The sequence below is a fragment of the Chrysochloris asiatica genome, unplaced genomic scaffold, assembly GCF_000296735.1.
Source record: "Chrysochloris asiatica unplaced genomic scaffold, ChrAsi1.0 scaffold00168, whole genome shotgun sequence".
NCBI lineage: Eukaryota > Metazoa > Chordata > Mammalia > Afrosoricida > Chrysochloridae > Chrysochloris > Chrysochloris asiatica.
The window spans coordinates 3,146,975-3,167,365 of record NW_006408686.1 but is presented as its reverse complement, the minus strand read 5'-3'; the positions used below and the strand labels follow the sequence as shown (position 1 = coordinate 3,167,365).

Below are 20,391 nucleotides of genomic sequence, written 5' to 3'. Positions count from 1 at the left end.
CTCCTCCAACCCAACACCATAACTCAAAAGCATCAATTCTTTGTTCTTCCTTATTTACCGTCCAGCTTTCGCATGCTGAGCCCCTGCTATGTGCCAGGACCTGTAGTAGCATTGGTTCATTTGGGAGGAAGTGGGAGAGACCCAGAGAGATGAAGACCCTTCAGGAAAGCTGTTGATGCTCTAGGGTGGCCCATCTGTCCTCAGGATAGGCCGCGGTGACAACAGGATAGCTGATGGAGATGCAGAGATAGAAATGGACAGAGAGTCTCTGCCTAGCCTCAATCCTTCCTAAGTCTTGATCCATTCAGATCAAAGAGCAGGGACTGTGGGGAAAAAGCCCCTCCCAAGCCAGGGGCACCCCATGAATCATTTTCTTATCAACTGTTAATAGGATAATGATACACCTACCCCCTCCTAATCACTATTTCGACCCCAACATGCCCTACGCCCACAATAAGAAGGATTGGACAAGCTTGCTATTGTGGAGTCTGGGGAGAAATACCCAGGAGTCCCCAGCTTTGGTCCTTCATCCTCTAGAGCCCGGGTCCCTCCTTCCAGAGGATCCTGAGTCTATTCCCCAAGTCACCTTCTCCTTCAGTTCCAAGAGTCCAGGACCCCAGCCCCTCTCCTTGTGTTCTCAGTCCATTTTCTCTCTCTATCTCTAGACCTGTCTTTATCTTTTTGTTTATCCCCATCTGTTTTTGTGTATGTGTCTCTTAATCTCTTTATATTTGTATCTTGATTCTCCCTCACTGAGCCTCAATTTTCTCACTTGTAAAGTGGGGATAATAATAATAATTCGATCTCTTAAAGCTGTGATGAGGAAGACATGAGATATGTCAAGTACTTAGCCAGCAGTCTGGTCCACAATAAACTCAGTACAAGACAGCTGCTATTATTGTTACTGTTTTAATTACTTATATCTCTCTTTGTTTACTTGTGAGTCTGAAGTCTTCTCTCAGTCTGCGTGCTGACAGCACCTTTCTCCTGGCTTCCGTTTTAGGTTAGAGTTTCTGGCCCTAAGTCCTCTACCCTTTCCGTCTGTATTCCACGTGACGTCTTAGGGTTGAGAACGCTTGTCTGGGGGTGCTGGATTCGCTCCAATCTCATAAATCGCTCCATAAAATCTCGAGCCCCAAATCTGTCATCCCTGGGCAAAGACTCTTGGGATCCAGGCGTTGCCTAGGGATCCAGACCCTTCAGGTCCCCAACACTTTCCTCCCTCAGGACTGAGGAATCCAGGGCCCCAGCTCCTCATCTCTTGGGTCCTCAGCCCCTTCCTCCCTCAGGTCCAAGAATCTGGGTTCTCATTCCTCATTCTCCCTCAGGACCAAAGGAGCAGGACAGCTAACAGCCCAGGTATGTACCTCCAGAAACCCCATTCATCTCCATTCTGTAACCAACTACGCCCTCAGCTACCGCCCCCTACCTCTCACCAGAGGCGGGTCTGACGCGGGCGGGGTCAGGGTGGGGCCCCCTCATTCAGTGTCTAGCAGCGATAAGCTATCTTTGACGTCAGTCACTGATTTCCAGCCAATAGACTGCTTCCCTAGGCCACTCAGGGCGCTTTCCCTGGCAGGCGGGACCCACAGACCAAATCCGATAACAATAGGCTGGTGAAGACGCCAGTCTTCACCATTCGCTGCCATTCGGCCAATAGGCGGGGAACTAGCACGGTCAGATTCAGTGTTAGCACTTGCTGGGCTTTGCAGAGGCCCGAGTAGCCTCGCAGGGAACAGGTTCTTCGGGCCCGGTCGGGTAAGCCCTTTCCAGCACGCCCATTTTTACGATTTGGGCCATAGCTCGGACCGGGAATGGTGAATTGCGGTGAGGTTTGCGACTCAGGGGGATGCTTAGATAGGGCAAACCCATTTTTGTTTTGTTGGAGAAACTCAGGCCGGGATGCACAATTTTAGATATTCATCCCTGCATTCCTTGCACCCTAAGGCTGATCCTCCTCATCTGCCCTGCTCACTCCTGCATTCAGTCCTTCCTGTCCTCGGAATCCCCTCAATCCGATTCTCGCCCATCCCCAATCCCTCACTCACTCACACATTCACCCATTCACCCACCCATTACTCAGTTACACAAACATTTCCTGAAGCTTCCGTTGTGCCAGGCCCCGTGCTGGGTGATGGTGGTGACCGAGTGAGTCAGACCTGGGCCCTGCCCTCAAGGAACCCCGGAATAGACCTAACTTTGATGGACAGGGGTGTGCATGGGCGGGGAAGCCAAGAAGAAAGTATTTTTTGGGGTTTGTCGAGATCATGAAAGGGTTTCCAGAGGAGGTGCCCTTGCAACTCAACTCTAGGAGGAGGTGCTAGCCCTAAGGTGCAGGAAAGGGTGTGGGGAGGGTGTTTGGTCTGAACTAAGACTGGGAGGCAGGAAGGAGTATTTCCTGTGTGTAAGGGCCCAAGAGCAAGGCCAGTCCATGTTGCCATTGGAGAGAAGTTCAAAGCTGTAAGATGAGAAAAGATGTGGGTAGAGGCCAGTGGCCAGGCTGAGGAGTTTGGACTTTGTCCTGGGGGCCAGAGATAATGGGGAGCCATAGAAGATTTTAGAGCAGGGGAGTACAGTTAGAGATAGAGCCAGAACTGAAGGAATGAGATTGGAAGCTAGGAGTCCAGGAGGTGATTGGGGTAGGGATCCAGATGGGAGAGGAGGGAGCCTGGACCAGGGCAGAGACAGACGGAATGGAGTGGAGAGATTTCTGGGGTGGATAGAACAATCTAGGAACTGATGGGCTGTGGGAGGAAGAGGGACCCAGAATAAGACTCAAAGCTCTGGAGGACTGAGGACAATGGAACCTTTCCTGAGACGTGGACAGGAAGGAGCAGACAGGAAGGTGGAGTGACACCTGTTTTGGTAGAAGTGAACAATGGCTCCCATGGACTGGCTAGGGGGAGATGGGACTCTGACCAGTGGGTCTGGGCCTTCAGGGAGACATCTGAGCAATGCCCCTACCCTCCTCAGGCCCCCCGACTCAGAAATCACCTGTTGAGCGAAGGAGGGCCTCTTCTGATCATCCCCTTGGGAAACTGCCTTTCTGTGATGGATATCTTGCTCTCTCTCTCCTATCTTTTTAAAAAAATGTTTTATTGTGAATTATGTGGTAGTTTACATGGGAGAACATTAGCTTTACATTCATCCTATCTTATATCATTTCATTGCCATGGTTACAGTCCCCTCCATGCGTCATCCACCAATCAAAGGGTACACCCTGCAAGCCTGCCCCTTTCTCCCTATCCTTTTGGCAGCATGAAAACATGTTCCATCATCTCTATTTTAAACACGCACACACATCCTGTATGAAGCTTCCTTGAATTCCACTCATCTCCTTTACATTCAAGAACTTGGGGCATTCCTAGCTCCATCACTCACCTCCCACTTCCTCTTCAGCACACTAGAATCCCATTGGAGGCCTCACCTGACATTGACCGCTCTCCCCGCCCGAAACTCCCTTTTACCGTCTTCTACCTTCCTTTCTCCTGGTTGAGCTTCCTTCCTCTCCAGCTCTCCTCCCAACCCTCCAGGATTCACCTTCCACTGCCCACCTCTTTCTGGGAGCCATGGTCTGTGGAGCTCTTTCAGTCCTCTGCTCATCCCACCTGTCCATTCTCCCTGACAGGTTCAGGTTCCTCAGCTCCAACCAGAAATCCTGGACTGAGTTCCAACCAGAAACGCAGTCCAGGATGTGTGATCTTAGATATTGCTAAAGTGAAGGGTCAGCAAAAAGGAGGAAGACCCTCAGCTCCAACCATTCTCCTGTCTCTTGGTTGTCCATCTGTTTTGTCCCAGGAAGACCTTTTTTGCTTTTACCATGTTCAAAACTCACCTCAGTATCCCTTCTTCCCGCTCCCAGTGTAAAGACGTCCTTTAGGTCCACTGGCTTCCCTAGTCAGACCTAGGTGCCCTCCCGGCCCTCTTGCCCTCCTGTAAGGTCCTCCCAGCTTTCCTGATTAAATTCTGTTCATTCAACCTCAAATGTGGCTCTGAGATCTGCTCCACCCCCACTTCCTGCATTCATGACCTCTGCCCCAGATCAGACATTGTCTTTTCTGCCATTAGCCTCTTTTGTCTTTAGAGCACCCATCTTACCCTTCCAGGTCCATCCCTCAAATGTTTTCACTGCCCAGCTGACCCTGACCCTCTCCTGCTTAAAGCTCTTCTATAGCTCCCTCCACATGCCCAGTTACAGTTCAAATGACATTCCTGACCCTTGGGATCTCCCCTGCTGACCACTCAGGACCCCCAGGCCTCTCCCCACTTGAACTTCTGGCCAGGCCTGATGGGCTCCCATAACTGCATCTGTCCAGAAACCTGTGCTTATCCTTTAAGGTGAAGATCGATCCTCTCCTCCGTGAAGCCTTCCTTGATGACCAAAGATGGAGCTCCCAGGGGGCTGGTAACCTGTTTCCTTCCACCCCCAAGCCCAGGATGCGAAGTCCCTTGCAGAGGAACCCTGGGTATGAATCGCTTCCAAGGGGCGAGCCCTCAGAATGTTGTTTGAAGGACTGAGTGTGGCTCTCTGTTGGGCAGGTTCCTAGGGGGATGAAAACAGTATGTACTGTCCTGCTAAAGGCTGGTGATTCAAATCCACTCAGTAATGCGCAGGGGAGAAAGTCCTGGGAATCTGCTTCCTCAGAGATTAGTTTAGGAAACCCTATAACACATGGGGTCACCGTGAATTGGAATTGATTCTGATTCACTGGGGTTGGTTTTGTGCTTCATTTTTTGGGTGACCAGTCAGGTTTCCTGATAGCTTTGGTCTGGTGTTGGAATTGAGTTTAGGTCACTGGAGCCTTTGGAACACAAGACATGGTTTTCTTTCCCTGGCCAGTGCTAGGCTGAGTTCCATTGTTAAAGAGCAAAGATGTCACTTTGAGGATTAAGGTACATCTGGTCCAAGTCATGGTATTTTCTTTCAGTTGCCTCATACAGATATGAAAGCTGGTTAAGGAATAAGGAAGACCAAAGTAATAGATGTATTTGAATTATGGTTTGTGAAGAATATTGACTATACTATAGAATATTGAATATACTGTAGACAGCCAGAAGAATGAACACATCTGTCTTGGAAGACGTACAACCGGAATGTTCCTTAGAATGGCGGATGATGAGACTTTGTCATGTTGTTAGGAGGTACCAGTCCATGGAGAAGGACATTATGCTTGGTAAAGTGAAGAAGGGTCAGCAAAAAAGGGGAAGACCCTCAACAAGATGGATTGAAACAATAATGACCGCAACAAGGATCTCAAACAAAGCAAGGTTTGGGAGGATGGCACGGGACTGGGCAGTGTTCGACTGTTGGACATGTAATCACTATGAGGCCGACCGACTCATTGGCACCTTACAACAGCTTCCTACTGGGACTAGGGAGAAGTGTTCTAACTGATAGATACCGCGTGAGGGCGCGTGTGTACTTCCAGGAATCCTGATTTGCCAGACTCCCTCCTTTCCAGGGACCTTACACTCTCTCAAGCAAAGGTCTCTAGTTGCTAGGTTCTCAGCAGCTTGAGTCCAACACTGCCCTCTGGCGACAACCCAGAAGCTCAAGAGAGGCTAAACTAGTTAAATACCTTTTATTTACAAAAACAAAACCAAGAAAGAAAGAAACAAACAAAAACAAACCAAACAAAAAACCCGAACACAAAGAAACCAACCCCTAGCAAGGATGGGCCAGGCCCGCCCCCGTGTCGGTCGGTCGCAGCAGCAGAAGGCAGTGATGGAGTGCAGTCGACTGGTGTGTGCACGCCCCCCTCCCCTAGGCTGGGATCCCAGTCTGCAGCTCCCGCCCCACGCCCCCTCCAGTTCCCCAATTTAAGGCACAGCCCGCCCCCTCCTGCCGTGCCCTACGGTCTGAGAGCCCCTCGAGGGGGGTCCCCGCAGCCCGTCTCGGGGCGCATTCACCACGGAGGCCTGCGCAGATGGGAACAAGAGGCTTTTAGTATCGCCCTTCCAGACCCCCATCTCCTCGAGCGGGCGGCCCGGCTCAGGCTGGCGGTGTGCGCGGCGCTGTGGCGGGAGCGGACGCGGCGGGGCCCGGCGGGGTGAGGACTAGGCGGATGCGCGCCACGCACAGCGCAGCTGCCTCTCGCGTCTCGCGGCACAGCGAGGCCAGGCTCAGAAAGCCGTGCGGCAGGTCCTCGACCACGCGCAGCGTCACGGGCTGGTTCAGGCTACGCAGCCGCCGCGCAAACATGACGGAGTCGTCCAGCATGGGATCCAGCGCACACGCCTGAGGGATGGCGGGGTAGAGGAATGGGGGGCGGGGCGGGGAGTAGGTTAGTAGTAGTCCGGAGGCGTCCAGATGGGGGGCCGACAGTCAAGGGGGAATGAAGGGAGTGGGAAACACATTAACACGGGGTTGGGGGTAGATGGAGAGTTGGCAGGAGAATGGAAAAAATTGATGGAAATGTGGGGAAAAAAAGAAAAATGAGTTTAACTTGGTCGTCCAGACCTGACCATGCCTGGCCTTTCTTCCTCCCTTTAACTGTAAGCCCACGGACTTTGCATCTGGCGTTCAATCTAAACCCACTGCCGTCTAATAGATTACGACTCGTAACGCCCCTATACTTGGCTTCCGAGACTATAAATCTTTAGGGAGCAGCCTTAACCTCCCTGAGAGCGGATGGTGGGTTTGAACTGACTTTGTGGTTAGCAGTCCAGCGCCTAACTCACAGTGCTACTAGGTCTCCTAGGCACTTATTAAGATAGCAAAAACAAAACACCCGACCCCCTCCAGTTCCCAGACATTGTCCCTTCCTGGTGGCCCACGTCTCTACTCGGTTACGTCCTCCCACCCAGTTCTTGCGCCCTAAAGATTACCTATCCCTCCATCATCCCCATCCGTGTGTTGACCCTCTTTGACTCACCACGATGTGTACGGGTGGTAGGGTCTGCAGCATGCTGTCCGGAGCCAGCAGCGGTGACATGAAGGGGTTCTTGGCGATAGGCGACCAGTAGAGGGGCATCCGCGTGGCTCCCTGGCTCGATCGCCGCGGATGGAAGCCCTCTGGGAAGGTGACCTTGTGGGAGAGGTCCTGGGTGTGCTTTTCATCAGCGATCTTAGGCTCATCTGGCGGCACTTCCTCCGACCCCAGTAAGAAGTTGACGTCCGAGGGCTTGGAGGGGCCAAGTGTCTCAGCCGACAGTGACAGCTCGGAGGTGTCTGATGTCCCGGAGCTGTCCTTGAGACTCAGGTCCTGCACTGTCAAGCTCTTGACTGGGTCGCCACCCAGCGTGCCCTCGGGCTGGGCCAGCGCTGCCTCTGATACGCTGCGCCGCATTGTGGCAGACTCTATGAGAAGGTTAGGGTCAGGGGGCTGGATGCAGCCTCATTAGCTGTGGGGCAGGGGAGTCCCCTGGAATAGCTCATCCTAGCACTGTAGAGGCATGGATATTCCCCCAGACTCTCTCCTGAGGAGATTCCTCCCCTTCGGCTCCCCCCACCCCATACACACAGTAGGCCCTTGGAGGTGGAGCTATGTGATAGAAGAGGGTCTTTAGCCCATAGGTTGTGTGTTTTGTTGTTAAGTGCCATCAAGTAGTTCCGACCCATAGTGACCCTGTATAGGGTTTCCAAGGAGCAGCTGGTGAGCTTGAACCACCAAGCTTGTAGTTCAAACGACTTTGCAGTCTGAGTCATTAGCCCACAGCGCCACACCAGGACTCCTCTGTGTTAGGGTGTGGGAAAAACTGGGAATGTTCACTTCAGGGAGGCTAGTTCCTCTGTCCTTTCATAGATGGTGAGGGCTCAGAGGGGTAGTGATATACCAGGGGACTCTAAAAAGTTAACGAAAAATAGAATAAAAAAAAATGGAGTTTTCCCACAACTTTTTGAAGTTCCTCTCTATCAGTGCTGGGGGAGTCCTGGTGTGGTACTGCAGGATAATGCCCTGGACCCCAAAGTTCAAACCCATCAGTTGCTTTTTGGAAACCCTATAAAGGGTCACACTTAACAACAACTATCAGTGTTCAGGAGAAGTACTGGACCGTTAACCACAAGGTCGGTGGTTCAAAGTCACCAGTTACTCCTTTGAAACCCTATACAGGGTCACTATGAGTCAGAACCAACTCAACAGCACTTAACAGCAACAGCCATCAGTGTTCACGTTTTATTTTAGATAGGGGCCCTATTCTAGCTGCTGCCTGGCCACACCAGTTCTTTTTGGGTTCTTGACCTAGAAAGTGTGAGTGGTCCAAGGGGACCACTAGATTCAGAGGCTGGAAAGGGGGCACTTTCACAGCGAGTGAGAATGAGTCTCTGGGGCATATGAGTTTTCAGGGACCCCCTTCACCTGTAGCCACATGGATCTGCTCCCCAAATTAGCTTTGCGTTCTTCAGTTGTATGCCTTCCATTTGAGTGACTGGACAAATGATGTTAAAGATGCACATTTGGCCAGCCTGGTGTGACCGACTGCGTTAGGCTTGACCTCAGCTCTGTTACGCAGAGTTTAATCAGACCCAGGTGGTTTATACAGGACCAGAGAGCCCTACACTGTTCAGTTTTCCCACTGGTCCTTATAAATCTATAGAGACACAGTGCAGGAAGGTCTGAGAACAACTGTACAGGCAGACTGTGACCCAGAAGGGTGTTGATGCCTTTGGAACAGAACTGTTGACCCCTAGGGGTCACAGGACACAGCCTCTCTAGGGTGCTAGCGTTTTCTAAGAGCACTTACTGTGTGCTAGGTATTGTGCTGGGCATGGGATGGTGGCAGGGAAGAGGGATGGATGTGGGGTAGTAGGAGGGCGAAGGGATGGGTATGGGGTGGGAGGTGGGAAGAGGGATGGGTTTGGGGTGGAGGCAAGAAGGAGATCTCTGCTTCTCAGCACTTTGGGAGCCAGACTGTCGCCCATGGATGTGTGTAAGAGATGGTGTCATTTACCTGGCACGGGCACTGAGGAAGTCCTGTGGGACTTGCGCCCGCTGAGCTCCAGGAAGGAGTTAAGCCATGAGGAGGCGCCCAGGCGGATGTCTCGGAGGAGCAGGGCTGTGTCCCGCCGCACCAACCCCATCATGCCTAGCGCCTTCTGGCCTGAGTCAGAGTGCTCTTCTGTCTCCCCACCTGCAGAATGCATGTGGGGGGTCAAGTGGGTCTCCTCTTTTTCTGGACCCAGAACTTTAGATTATCTGTGCCCCCAGGGACTCAAGAATATCCGGTTCCTCAATAGGAACAAGGGGTTCCCAGCCCTCCTTCCCTCAGACCCAGGAGCCTGGGCCCTCCACCCCTCTCCCTGTATAAGACCCAGTTATCCAAGTCCCCTGGCCCCCAGCCCTGCGGACGTGGTCCTCACCGGCATAGGCGCTGACACACTTGGAGAGCACGCTGAGGGGTAGCAGAGGGTCCATGAGGCTCAGGAGGCGGGATGGTGAGGCAGCGGACTGCAGCATGGTGGCAGGGTAGGCCGCCATGATGCCATCTGGCACCCGCACCCCATAGGCTGCGGCCCGAAGGGACACAGTGAAGCAGAGGTTCCCACCTGCACTGTCTCCAGCAAGGCATATCCGCTCTCCTGTTGAGCCTGGTTTGGAGGGGACTTAGTCACTGCTGGGTGGGTGCAGAGGACTCCGGTGGGGGTGTGTGTGGGGGAAATGGCAGTGAGGAACCTGAGATTTGAGCTAGGAGAATGGGGCGTGGGGTCCCGAAGTTCCATGATTTAGATGACTGCAATTTTAGGGGCAGGTCAAGCGAGGCAGGAATTTTGCTTCTTGGTAGATAGGGGTCAGAGGAGCAGGAAAACTTAGGCTGGGAGAGGCCCAGAGATTGGAAAACACTGGGGAAGCTTGGGAGGCTGGAGGGCAGAAGCAAGGTGGGGCAGGAGGGGTTCAGACTGCCAGCACACCGCCACCCTGCTCTGGGTGTACGTCCACCCTTGGATGTTGGTAAGTGAAGAATGAGGTCAGAGGAGGTGGACAAGTGGGCTGCAGCATGGGCTGGGAGGTGGAAAGCCAGCCACTGCCATCCTGTCAATTTGGACGCAGTCCTTAGGGACTCACAGGACAGTGAACTGACCCAGAGGATTGATTTCCAAGGCTGTAATTCTTTACGGGAGCAGACAGCGCCTCTTTTTCCCAACAAGCAGCTGGTGGGTTTGAACTGCCGACCTTTAGGTTGGCAGTCCAGTGCCAAACCCACTCTGCTACCAGGGCTCCTTTGCAGGAGAGCAGGAGTAGAGACAACGGAGGAAAGGAGAGGCAGGACTAAGAAGTAGACGGGAAGTGGAGAGTTGGGCTGTCGGGGCTGGAGTTAGGGGAAGAGGCAGAAAGCTGAAGTGGCTGAGCACAAGGTCTGGTGAGAAATGGGAACAGAAGGCAGAAGGCTGGGGCAGAGGAAATGAGGAGGGGGCAGGCCTGGGGGGTCTGGGTAGGCGTGGGGGCAGGCGGCAGAGGATTGGGAAGCAGATAGAAAGTGAGGGTACAAGACTAAGTCAGGGCCAGGGGGTGTGCTGAAGCAGGATGAGGCAGGAATGGGGGGTTGCAGAGGGGTGCTAAGACTCACCAAGCAGGGCGCAGTTCTTGACGGCCCAGCAGTAGGCAAAGAAGCACTCCTCAAGTGCCCGGGGGAAAGGGGCCTCAGGGGCCAGAGAGTAGTCAATAGAGAGGATGGGGGCGCCCAGCTCCTGAGCCCAGCTCTTGAGGTAGGGCTCGTGGGACTTGGAGGTCTGGGCCACGAAGCCACCACCGTGGATGTGCACCACCAGGGAGCGTGATCGGGGGGCCTGATGGGGCCGCGGCCGCAACTCTAGGCTCCGTGGACCCTCAGACTTCACCAGGCTGTTGAGTTCCTCACTGTCCTGGGGGGAGCGAGGAGATGGGTGGGCCAGAGACAGGCTGGGGGTGTAGGGAGCAGTGGGGATGGGGAAGCAGGATGGGCATCTGGGGTGGGGGTGGCTGGGCTCCCGCACCACCTCCTACCTGTGACAGGCTGGGGTCCTACCTGTCCTTCCCTAAGGTCGTAAGAGATGAGGCGGACGAGGACGGGCGCGGGACCCGTGTGAGCCAGTGGGGGTGAGATGGTGACGGTGAGCTTAGGGTCAGCAGTCAGAGGTACCTCAAAGGCATCAGGAGGCAGGCTGAGGAGGCGGCTGACCCTCACAGTGGTTGATGCCATGTTGGCCAGAGACTGGTGGGAGGGACCACAAGGGGCGCTGGATGGAAGCTACACCTCCCCTCCAGCCCCAGACTTAATCCTCATGCTCTCTTTCTGGGTCTGGATGCGTCTCAGGGCCTCACTCTCCCTGCCTATAATGTGTCAGGGCCCATGGTCACCGGGACCCACACTCACCGACAGCACCTCGATCTCCGTGAGGTTCCAGAAGGCTTTCCAGAAGTGCACGTCCAGGTTCTGTATGATCCGCTCAAACTCGGCCCCGCGCAGCTCTGGGTCGATGGCGAAGCGGCCACTTGTGAAGAGGGAGCTGGCGGTCACACCTGGGGGTCGGCAGGAGTGTCAGGGAGTCCCATGTTGCAGGCTGAAGGGGCAGGAGGTGAGGCTGGGGCAGGGCTTAGCCGACTCACCCAAGCCTGTCTCATTGCGCTTGTAATGCTCCCCAAAGGATACCAGCCCGATGGAAATGGTTTGTAGGAACGGCCGGATGGCAGGCGTGAACTGTGAAGAGGTGAAGAGGCATGGCTGGGTCACCACCTGACCTCCCTCCAGAGCCAGGGACAGGAGAGGGGCAGAGGTGTTGGGGAGCTTGTTCATTCAGCACATTCTTAATGAACTCTGACTACACCAGTTCCGCTTGCAGGCATCCTGGTGGAACTGAAGGTCTTGAAGGGAAGACAGAGCAAACAAAGAGGGACATACTTACTTAATACACACACATAAAGTAACGAGGGCCCTGAGGGGACGTAGTGACAAGTATGGGCCAGGCTACTTCGAAGGGTCTCTCAGGAGGGGCCCTGAAGTGGGATCTGAATGAAGTGCAGGAAGGGTGCTCCCTGCAGAGGGCAGGGTAAGCACAAAGGTACTGAGGTTGTCTGGGGCTGGCAAAGGTCACAAATGCCAGAGGTCAGTGTGGTTGGAGCGGAGTGAGTGGGGAGTGGGCAGGAGTGAGGGTAGACTTTTTCTAAGTGTAGGGAGGAGTCACTGGGGTGTTATGAGGTGGGAGTAAGGTGAGGGGAATCACTGAGGGTCCAAGAGGACACAGAGACGGAACGAGGCAGACAAAGGGGAAACTGTCAGAGACAGACATACAGGAACTGGACCTTGAGGCAGGAAAACAACCAAATCAGGAGGCTGTTTGAGACTTAGGATGGGGGACAGATGAGGAAATCAAGGAAAGTGGGGAGTCCAACAGATAATATCCGACATAAGCTACCAGAGCTGAGGCGGGGCAGTTAAAGCAGAGCCCAGGCGAGACTCCAGCACAGATGGTCTTCCCGTTCTACTGTGCGCTGGGCGCTGGGTGGGGAGACTGTGGAGGCTTCTGTTCTCCTGGAGGTTGACATTTTAGAGGGGAGGCTGGCCGGCAACACTACACAGCAGGGCCTCAGAGCAGCACGAGGCGTGGCCCTGACCCTGGCTACTGCCCCAGTGGGCCAGAGAGTGGGACAAGTGCCAGACCATTGTGGCTGGGATGCTGGCTCGGGTGGCTCTGGGATCACTCTCCCAGGGCTCCAAGGTCACTGCTAGATATGGGGAAGAACCTGCTTGGCTTGGTCGATGTTTGTGGGTTCAGTCCGGGTGAGGAGAGGTTCCTTGGAATGCTTGGGTGTGATTCCAGAGGATAGGGTGGCCCACAGGGAATTGGGGAGAGACTGGGTGGAATGGTGTATTAAGAGACTGTCAAGTTTAGATGTCACAGGGGTGGAGGGTTGGGGGAGAGAGGTGGAGGCCCTGAGAGGGTCAGGAACAGCCTCAGGGTCACCCAACTCAAGAGACTCCAGCTGGGCTTCCCTGAGGCATGGTGGGCTGCCAGAATTGGCAGGGACCCCTGAGAGGGGCAAGTTGGGTCTCTGCTCTGAGTCTGTCTGCAGGACTCCTAATTCTCTGAGACCTTCAATCATTTCCCACCCAGCTCCCGTGGGCTTTGGGGCATGGCCTCACCTTCAGTGCTGAGAGGAGCTATAGCCAAGAGGGTGGGAGAAAGCCTGCAGCTGGGGGACCGGATGCCTGACCCATGTCTTCCTCACTATTACCCCTCCTTCCCAGCCTGGAAATTCTGGGACTACATACAGAGCCTCAGGCCCAGCGTAGCCAAAGCGCAGCCCCTCTCCTTGACCCTCCTCTCCCTTTTCTGTAAAGCAGGGCTAACGGAACGGTGTCCTTTGCTCTCCTGACTCCAATGGTCCGGGACAACTGTAAGAGTCTGCCTTTGAGAACAATATTGATTCCTCCTATGACTCTCAAGAAGTCCTTATGTGGCACTGTAGGAGAAACACCGGACTGCTAACTGCAAGGTGGGCGGTTCAAAGCCACCAGCTATTCCATGGAAACCCTATACAGGGTGGCTATGAGTTAGAACCAACTCAACAGCACTTAACAACAACAAGGGTCTGTCTCAAGGAGTCCTGATAATGACACTGAAGGATAAACACTGCAAGGTTGGTGGTTCAAACCCATCAGCCACTCCATGGAAACTCTATACAGGGTGGCTAAGAGTTGGAACTGACTTGATGGCACTTAACAACAAGAGGTCTCAAACTCAAAAGACTTCAGGGACCAGGTAGGGAACATGAAACACAGAGTAGATCTACTGAGTGTATGACAGTAGCTAGTGAGACTCAAGACTGGAAACAAAAGAAAAGCTATTTAAGTTAAACTTCGCTTAACTAGAATGAAACCTGGAAGAGCCGGAACTTGCCGGAACTACCTTGTTTTTCCAGGTCTAGCAAGTTTTCTGTCTTTGATAAACTGCAATCTTCGCACTTTTCTATTGTTCTCTATTGTTTTTAAGTGCTGTCGAGGCAGTTCCGACTCATAGCAACCCTATATAGGGTTCCCAAGGGGGAGTTAGTGAGCTTGAACCACTGATCATATGGTTCAAACTGACCTTGTGGTCTAATGCTTTATCCTACAGCGCCATACCAGGACTCTAATTGTTCTCTATTAGTGAAAAATATTTGCATTTTCTGTTTTGGACAGCTTTCTGCCTTGCCCAGGATGCAGTAGGTAGATTCGGCCCAGAGGTCATGAGTTTGAGACTCCTGTTGTATGTATCTCACTCAGAGCCCCAGCTTCCCCTTGCTGTTTCCAATCATGGTGACTCCCACTATCTGACCAGGTTAGGGACCACCAGGGACCTGCACCATGGGCCCAGTGGGGGCTCACCTGGAAGCCCAGGCAGCGGCCATAAAAGCAGCCCTTGTGCAATGTGACATACTCTTGCAGGAATTCGGCACTGAAGCCCTCTTCTCCCTCAAAGAAGAGTCCCCCAGGCTGGTTGATGGCCAGCAGACGCTGGGCATAGTAAGCCAGAGCTCGGAGCTGGGTGAGGGCAACCAAGTAGGCCTCCAGTTCAGCCAGGTTGTGGCTGGCACGGAAGAAGATGCTGCGGCGGTTGGAGGCCACGTAGCGTGATTTATGGAGAAGGTGGGCCAGGCAGCAGCGGGTGGTGTGAACGAGGCTGCGATATCCGTTGGCAGGTGTCTCTGAGTCCAGGTCAAAGAGGTGAGCTACGCCCAGCAGGCGGCCCAGGATTGGCTCTACCCCCAGTGCCTGCTCCCGCACACCTGCAAAGACGCCCAGTAGCCTCCGTGTTGTCTCCCCTGGGCCCTGGCTGGAGAAGAAAGCCATATTGTCCTCTGCCAGAGCCACCAGCGACTGCGTCATGGTGTGCAGATCCATGCCGTGTGTTAGTCGGGAGGCTGTGGACAGGTAGGGAAACCTGTTAGGTAGGGCTGGAGCCCAGGCCCTGACCCCTCAGGCCCCCCGACCCCCTCCTCTCTCAGACCCAGACGTCTAGCTTCCTAGCCTCCTCCTTCCTCAGACCTAGGACTCCAGACCCCAGCCTCCTCCTCCCTCAGACCCCCGTGTCCAGTTTCCCAGCCCCTTTCCTCCCAAGGAGCCACAAGTTCGAGCTCTCAGCCCTGTTCTCTCTGTTTGGGACTTGCTGTACCTGGCTTATGTGCTGGGCATAGTAAGCCAAACCTCAGAGCTGGGTGAGGACAGCCAGGTAGGCCTCCAGTTCAGCCAGGTTATAACTGACGTGGAAGAAGCTGCTATGGTGGTGGGAGGCCCTGTAGTGTGACTTATGGAGTCTGCTCCCAAGATCTGGTCTTTGTTCGTTCTAGGCATCTGTCCCCACTGACTCTCCTCTCTTAGGAGCCGGGAGTTCGGGGCTGCCGTTCCATCTTTCTTCAGGTCCCAACTATCTCACACTCACCCTGCCCCTCCACCAAAATTTGGGAGGGCTCAGGCCCCAGCCAATCCATTCCCATCCACCTGGTGATGCCTCAGGACCCTATTGCCAAGCCGGACTCCTTTCCTGAACCCTCTACTGAAAACTGAGGACTGAGTCCTGCCCGTCCCCTCCTAGGCCCTCGAGACTGACTGTGGAACCCCATCTGAACGCAGCTCCCTCCATGCTGGGGTCCTAGGAACTAGTGGGACCTTTGGCCTTCAGAGCCTGCCCACTCGTCTTAGATTGCAAGGCCAGCCCCACTCCCTGACCTGGACAGCAGCATTCATTACTGTCACTGACCTTGAACTTACTCCGTGTAAAGAGCTTTCTGTGTGTTTGCTCATTTAATCCTTACGAACCCTCTGAGACCCAGGTTGTCTAGGTTCAGATCTCAACTCTTATTGGGAGCATCCCCATTTTAGAGGAGAGGAAACTGAGGCTCAGAGGCAGGAAGTCAGCTGTTGGAGCTCGGACTGAACCTTGCCCTGACCCTCATCCGGTCACCCCGTTTCTCAGATGCCAGTTACTCAGGTCCCGAACAAACTCCCCTTGTCCTCTGCCCCGAGATTCCATGCTCTTTGAGCCTTGCCTAGGATCCCTGTGCTCCTCCCCATGGCGGCCTTGAGGGACGCAGCGGCCATTCCTGTCTCTCAGCTGGCTGTGCACTCACCCTTCCCAGGTTTCTTCCAAGCTCCCGGGACAGGGACTGTGGACTGTGGCTAGTGCCAGGAGTAGCCTGGGGTGATAAGACCAGGGGAGGGGCCTTGTCTGTCCAGGGTGTGGCCACCCTCTCCACCGCCCACCCAGAAAGGACAGGGAGAACCACGTGCTGTAAACAGAACCCAGAGCCCAACTCCCTGCCCCCTCTGCCTACTCCCAGCCCAGCTCAGTGGGAGACCATGCCTAGGATTTCCTTAGAACCTAGAAGTCCAGGCCCTAGCCCCCTCATCCCTCAGGCCTGGAAGTCCACTCAGACCTAGGAATTCAGGCCCCCAGCCCTCTTCCCTCAGGCCCAGGAGTCTAGGCCCCCAGCCTCCTCCTCCCTTAGACCCAGCAGTCCAGTCCTAGCCCTGAACATACTGTCCCCTCTCACCCAGCCAGGCTGCCCTCATTCTTCCCAGAGTGGGTTCAGGGAGTCAAAGGCCCTGTGATTTCAGCTCCCGCCCCTCAGGCTGGCCCTGGCACAGCCAGTCCCAGCTGTTGAGGAGAGAGAGGGGAGGACAAAAGCCAATTAAGGGCAGTACCAGGCTCAGAGGCTAGACCATGGGCTGGAGGCTTGAGTCACAGGTCCTACTGTGTGCTGTTCCCATAGCAGGTACCCAGACTGTGATCCCCACCACCCGTATGGGGAAACTAAGGCTTCAAGAGACTTAGAGCTTGTCAGCCAGCTCCTTTTCATTTAGGTACTTTCCTTAACTGTCCGCACTGCACTGGGGGCTTCCTGCATTATTGTATGTCTTCATAATTCGATCTTCTCCTTCTTGGCAGTTTACACATTTTGCGAGTGTGTATTTTTTTTGTTTACATGCTTGTTGTTTGTCAGCCCTCAGAGGAAGAATCAGATTTCCTGGTTTTGTGAAGCTTATACTCACATAGTGCGAGAACGCGGTCTCTTAGGGGGATAGCTTGTTGCCAAGTGACCCTGACTCAGTGTGCCTATAGGTCAAAGTAGAAGGGCTCTTTAGGGTTTTGGAGACTGCAATTTTTACAGGAGCAGATTGCTACATCTTTCTCCTGTCAAGCGGCTGGTGGTGTTCAAACTACCAACCACTTGGTTAACAGTGGAGTGCTTAAGAATACAAAATTATTCATTCTCAACAACTACAAAACTGCATTAAAAAAACATACAAAATTGGAAGGGAGCCGTGCACATGAGAGGCACTGAGGCCTCTGTGTGATCTGCATGGCGGTAGGTGAACCCTCGGTCTTTCCTCCACCAACGTCATCCCCATGATGGTAAGGGGTGGACCCAGGGTGCATTATGGGGCCTTGCACATAGTGGGTGTTCAGCAAACACTTGATGAAGGACGGAGAGAAGGCATGAAGCATCAGAGTAGGGGCAACAGGGGTGGATGGAAGTATGGGAAAGGAGTAGCCCCACCCCAGGGCAGATGAATGGGTAGATAGATGGACAGAGGCCTCAGGAGGCAGCTTCAAGCTCGGCAGCTAGGACAGTGGAACACCTGGGCCAGGTGACACTGGGTGAAGCTGGTGTCTTCGTCTGGAAGCTGTACTTGGGACTCCTGCCCAGCTTGGGGTGAGGCAATGCTTGTTTTGTAAATGTGCAAGTATTTTCTGCACACATTTCTATTGTTATGTGCCTCCCTGAGATGATGGACAAGATTGGGTTATTTTTCTCTGTAGCACTTAAGAAAGGGCGGCTTCCAAACCTCATTCCCCAAATCCCATGATCTTTGAATTCCATTTTCCTAAGAACTGTCTCCCCCACTAGCTAACAGGATCCCAGTGGGTAGGGATTTGTGTCTGTTTAATTGACTGCTGTAGCCCTTGTTTGGCACATGCCCAATGTGAGCTGGCTCGGTCAACAGGCATTGCTTCTCGTTTGTCTCCCATCTATGGGTGGGCATCTTTTTTGGAGATGTCAGAGAAGACAGCTTGACAGAGACGGGAACTTGCAAAAGCTCTGGGGAAGGGACTGGATCCGCGGTATCCTGGCTCCAGTGCCTCTGCCCTTTGCCCTGTTCCTGGGGTACTGGGCTGGGTGGAGTTGGGAGGAAGGGATGCTGAGCTTGCCAGAAATGACCAAGAATCCCAGGCAGAGGGCACTGGGGTAAGTGCAGGCCCACTGGGGCCTGGGGAAGGATTGGAGCAGAGGTAAAGGCTGAGGGGCCCGAGCTGAGGGAACTGGGCTTGGGGGTCCAGTCCTTAGTCCCGCATAGCGGTCAGTCTCCAGACTCCCTTGGATTTTGGCCTCTGGGGACGGGAAGGGTGAGGAGAGCACTAGGAAAGAAAAAGATGGAGAAGAGCCAGGTCTGAGGCAAGGGCTTCTGAAAAGGGTGTCTGGGGGTAGACGCTGATGGTGGGGGGCGGGGCAGGTGAGTGTGCCTCTTTCCTTGTATATGGGGCCACAGCGATCTCTACGTGGCCGACACTCTTCTTTGCGTGCTTTATTTGATGGAAATACAATCAAATCATCTTCACTATAACATATGAGGGAGGGACCATGACTGGAGACGCAGAGAGGTGGCATGACTGCCCAGGGTCACAGAACCTTCCCACCATTGTCCTGGGGCTCCTGGTCTCTGCCTGTGTCTGTGTGGGAGCTGTGTGTCCCTCCTTCTCGGTGCCATGCAAGTGTCTCGGGGGTTCACATGGATGTCTCAGGCGTGGTGGTCCGTGTCATGGCTAATGTGTCTGGGCTGTGTGTTTACATTTTTTCTCATCAGTCTGTGAATTTGTATGTTTGTATGTTTCTCTGTGTGTCTGCATATGTCCTGGCCTATGTGTGTCTCAGCTACGTGTGTTCTGTGTGCTTGTCGGTAAACTGCTGGGTTTGTGTGGGCATGTGTTTACATGCATCTGCATGTAGATCTACATTTGTGTGCACCCTGGCCTCTGTGTGTGTGTGTGCCTTTCCCCAGTTCTCCAATAAGAGGCCATCTCTTCCCTTCTCCCCACATCCAATCCATCACCCAACTCCTGCTTACTCTTCCTCCTTGACACATCTGGCATGTGGTCCTTATCCCCACCCTCCATTACCCCTTTCTGAGTTTAGGCTGTCTCATCCTCATGTGGACGATTACAACAACTCTTTATGTCTCTGGACCTCTGATTTCAATATGTTTTCCACAATGCAGCCAGGAGAGTTTTCTTAAAAAAATAAAATTAAATAAAAATAAAAGAGATCTTATCACCCACTCAACTCATCCCACTCACCCCTGTTATTCTCATGATAAAGCTGCAAACCTTGGACACGGTCTCCCAAACCAGGCACCATCTGGGCCTCACAGCCTGTCTCATGCTCTGAGCTCCTGCCACATGGTGAGGTGCTATATCCTCCGGCCTCCAGGTCTTTGCCTGTGTGGTTCTCTCTGTGCCTCCGATCCCTGGGTCCAGCAGTTAGTATCTACCCATCCTTGGGAAGCCTCTCTCTTACATTTTCTCAGGATTTCTCCTCGGTTGTATTTATCACAGTTTATAATTACAGTCTTACTTGTGGAATTATTGACTAGTTGTGGGTTAATACTCTGGACTGTAAAGTCGGTTTGAATTACGAGGTTGGTGGTTCAAGCTCACCAGTAAGCTCTTCAGAAACCCATAGGGTCGCTATGGGTCAGAACTGACTCGATGGCACTTAACAACAACAGCCCAGCTCAACAAGGAGTTCTGGTAGCGTAGTGGTTATGAGTTGGGCTGATAACCTCAAGGTTAGTAGTTCAAAACTACTATTTTTCTGTGGGAGAAAGATGAGGTTTTCTGCTCCCATAAAGATTTACAGCCTCGGAAACCATATACAGGATGCAGGGTCGCTATACATCGGAAGCGACTCCATGACTTATAACTACTACCACCATCCAGCTCAACCAGGAGGCCTGGCAGCACAGTGGGCTAAGCCTTGAGCTGCTAACTGCAAGGTCTGAGGAAGACAAGCCTATCTGCTCCTGTAAAGATTTAGTCTTGGAAACTTTAAAGAGCAGTTCTACTGTGCCTCCTAGGATCACTAGGGTTGGTTTTTGGTTTCTCGCTAGTCAGTGCAACTGTGTGTGTCTTGTCAACTGACCACTGGGAACCTGAGTCTGGTACAAGTAGGGTTCAGTGATTATCTGAACAGTTCTGTGTGTAGGATCAACACTGGATTGCTAACTCTAAAGTCAGCAGTTCAAACCCACCAGCCGCTCTGTGGGAGAAAGATGAGGTTTTTGCTCCCGTTAAGCTCTGCAGCCTTGTTGTTGTTATGTGCTGTGGAGTCGATTCCGACCAATAGCGACCCTGTACAGGGTTTCCGAGGCTGTAAATCTTTACGGGAGCAGAAAGTCTCATCTTTCTTCCACGGAACCGCTGGTAGTTTCAAACTG

General features: G+C 53.3%; 1 protein-coding gene across 1 annotated transcript in view; it reads right to left on the bottom strand.

Moving 5' to 3' along the window:
* Positions 1–5,992: 5,992 nt before the first annotated feature.
* LIPE (lipase, hormone-sensitive) overlaps positions 5,993–20,391 on the bottom strand; it is a 20,063-nt gene continuing 5,664 nt past the window's right edge. Inside the window, exons 2-10 of the mRNA XM_006871510.1 lie at positions 14,284–14,819; positions 11,526–11,616; positions 11,293–11,438; positions 10,945–11,130; positions 10,507–10,801; positions 9,302–9,529; positions 8,900–9,072; positions 6,876–7,298; positions 5,993–6,238 (exon numbers count right to left, since the gene is read on the bottom strand). Coding sequence (XP_006871572.1) covers positions 5,993–6,238; positions 6,876–7,298; positions 8,900–9,072; positions 9,302–9,529; positions 10,507–10,801; positions 10,945–11,130; positions 11,293–11,438; positions 11,526–11,616; positions 14,284–14,819 — 2,324 coding nt within the window. The remainder of the gene's footprint in view (positions 6,239–6,875; positions 7,299–8,899; positions 9,073–9,301; positions 9,530–10,506; positions 10,802–10,944; positions 11,131–11,292; positions 11,439–11,525; positions 11,617–14,283; positions 14,820–20,391) is intronic.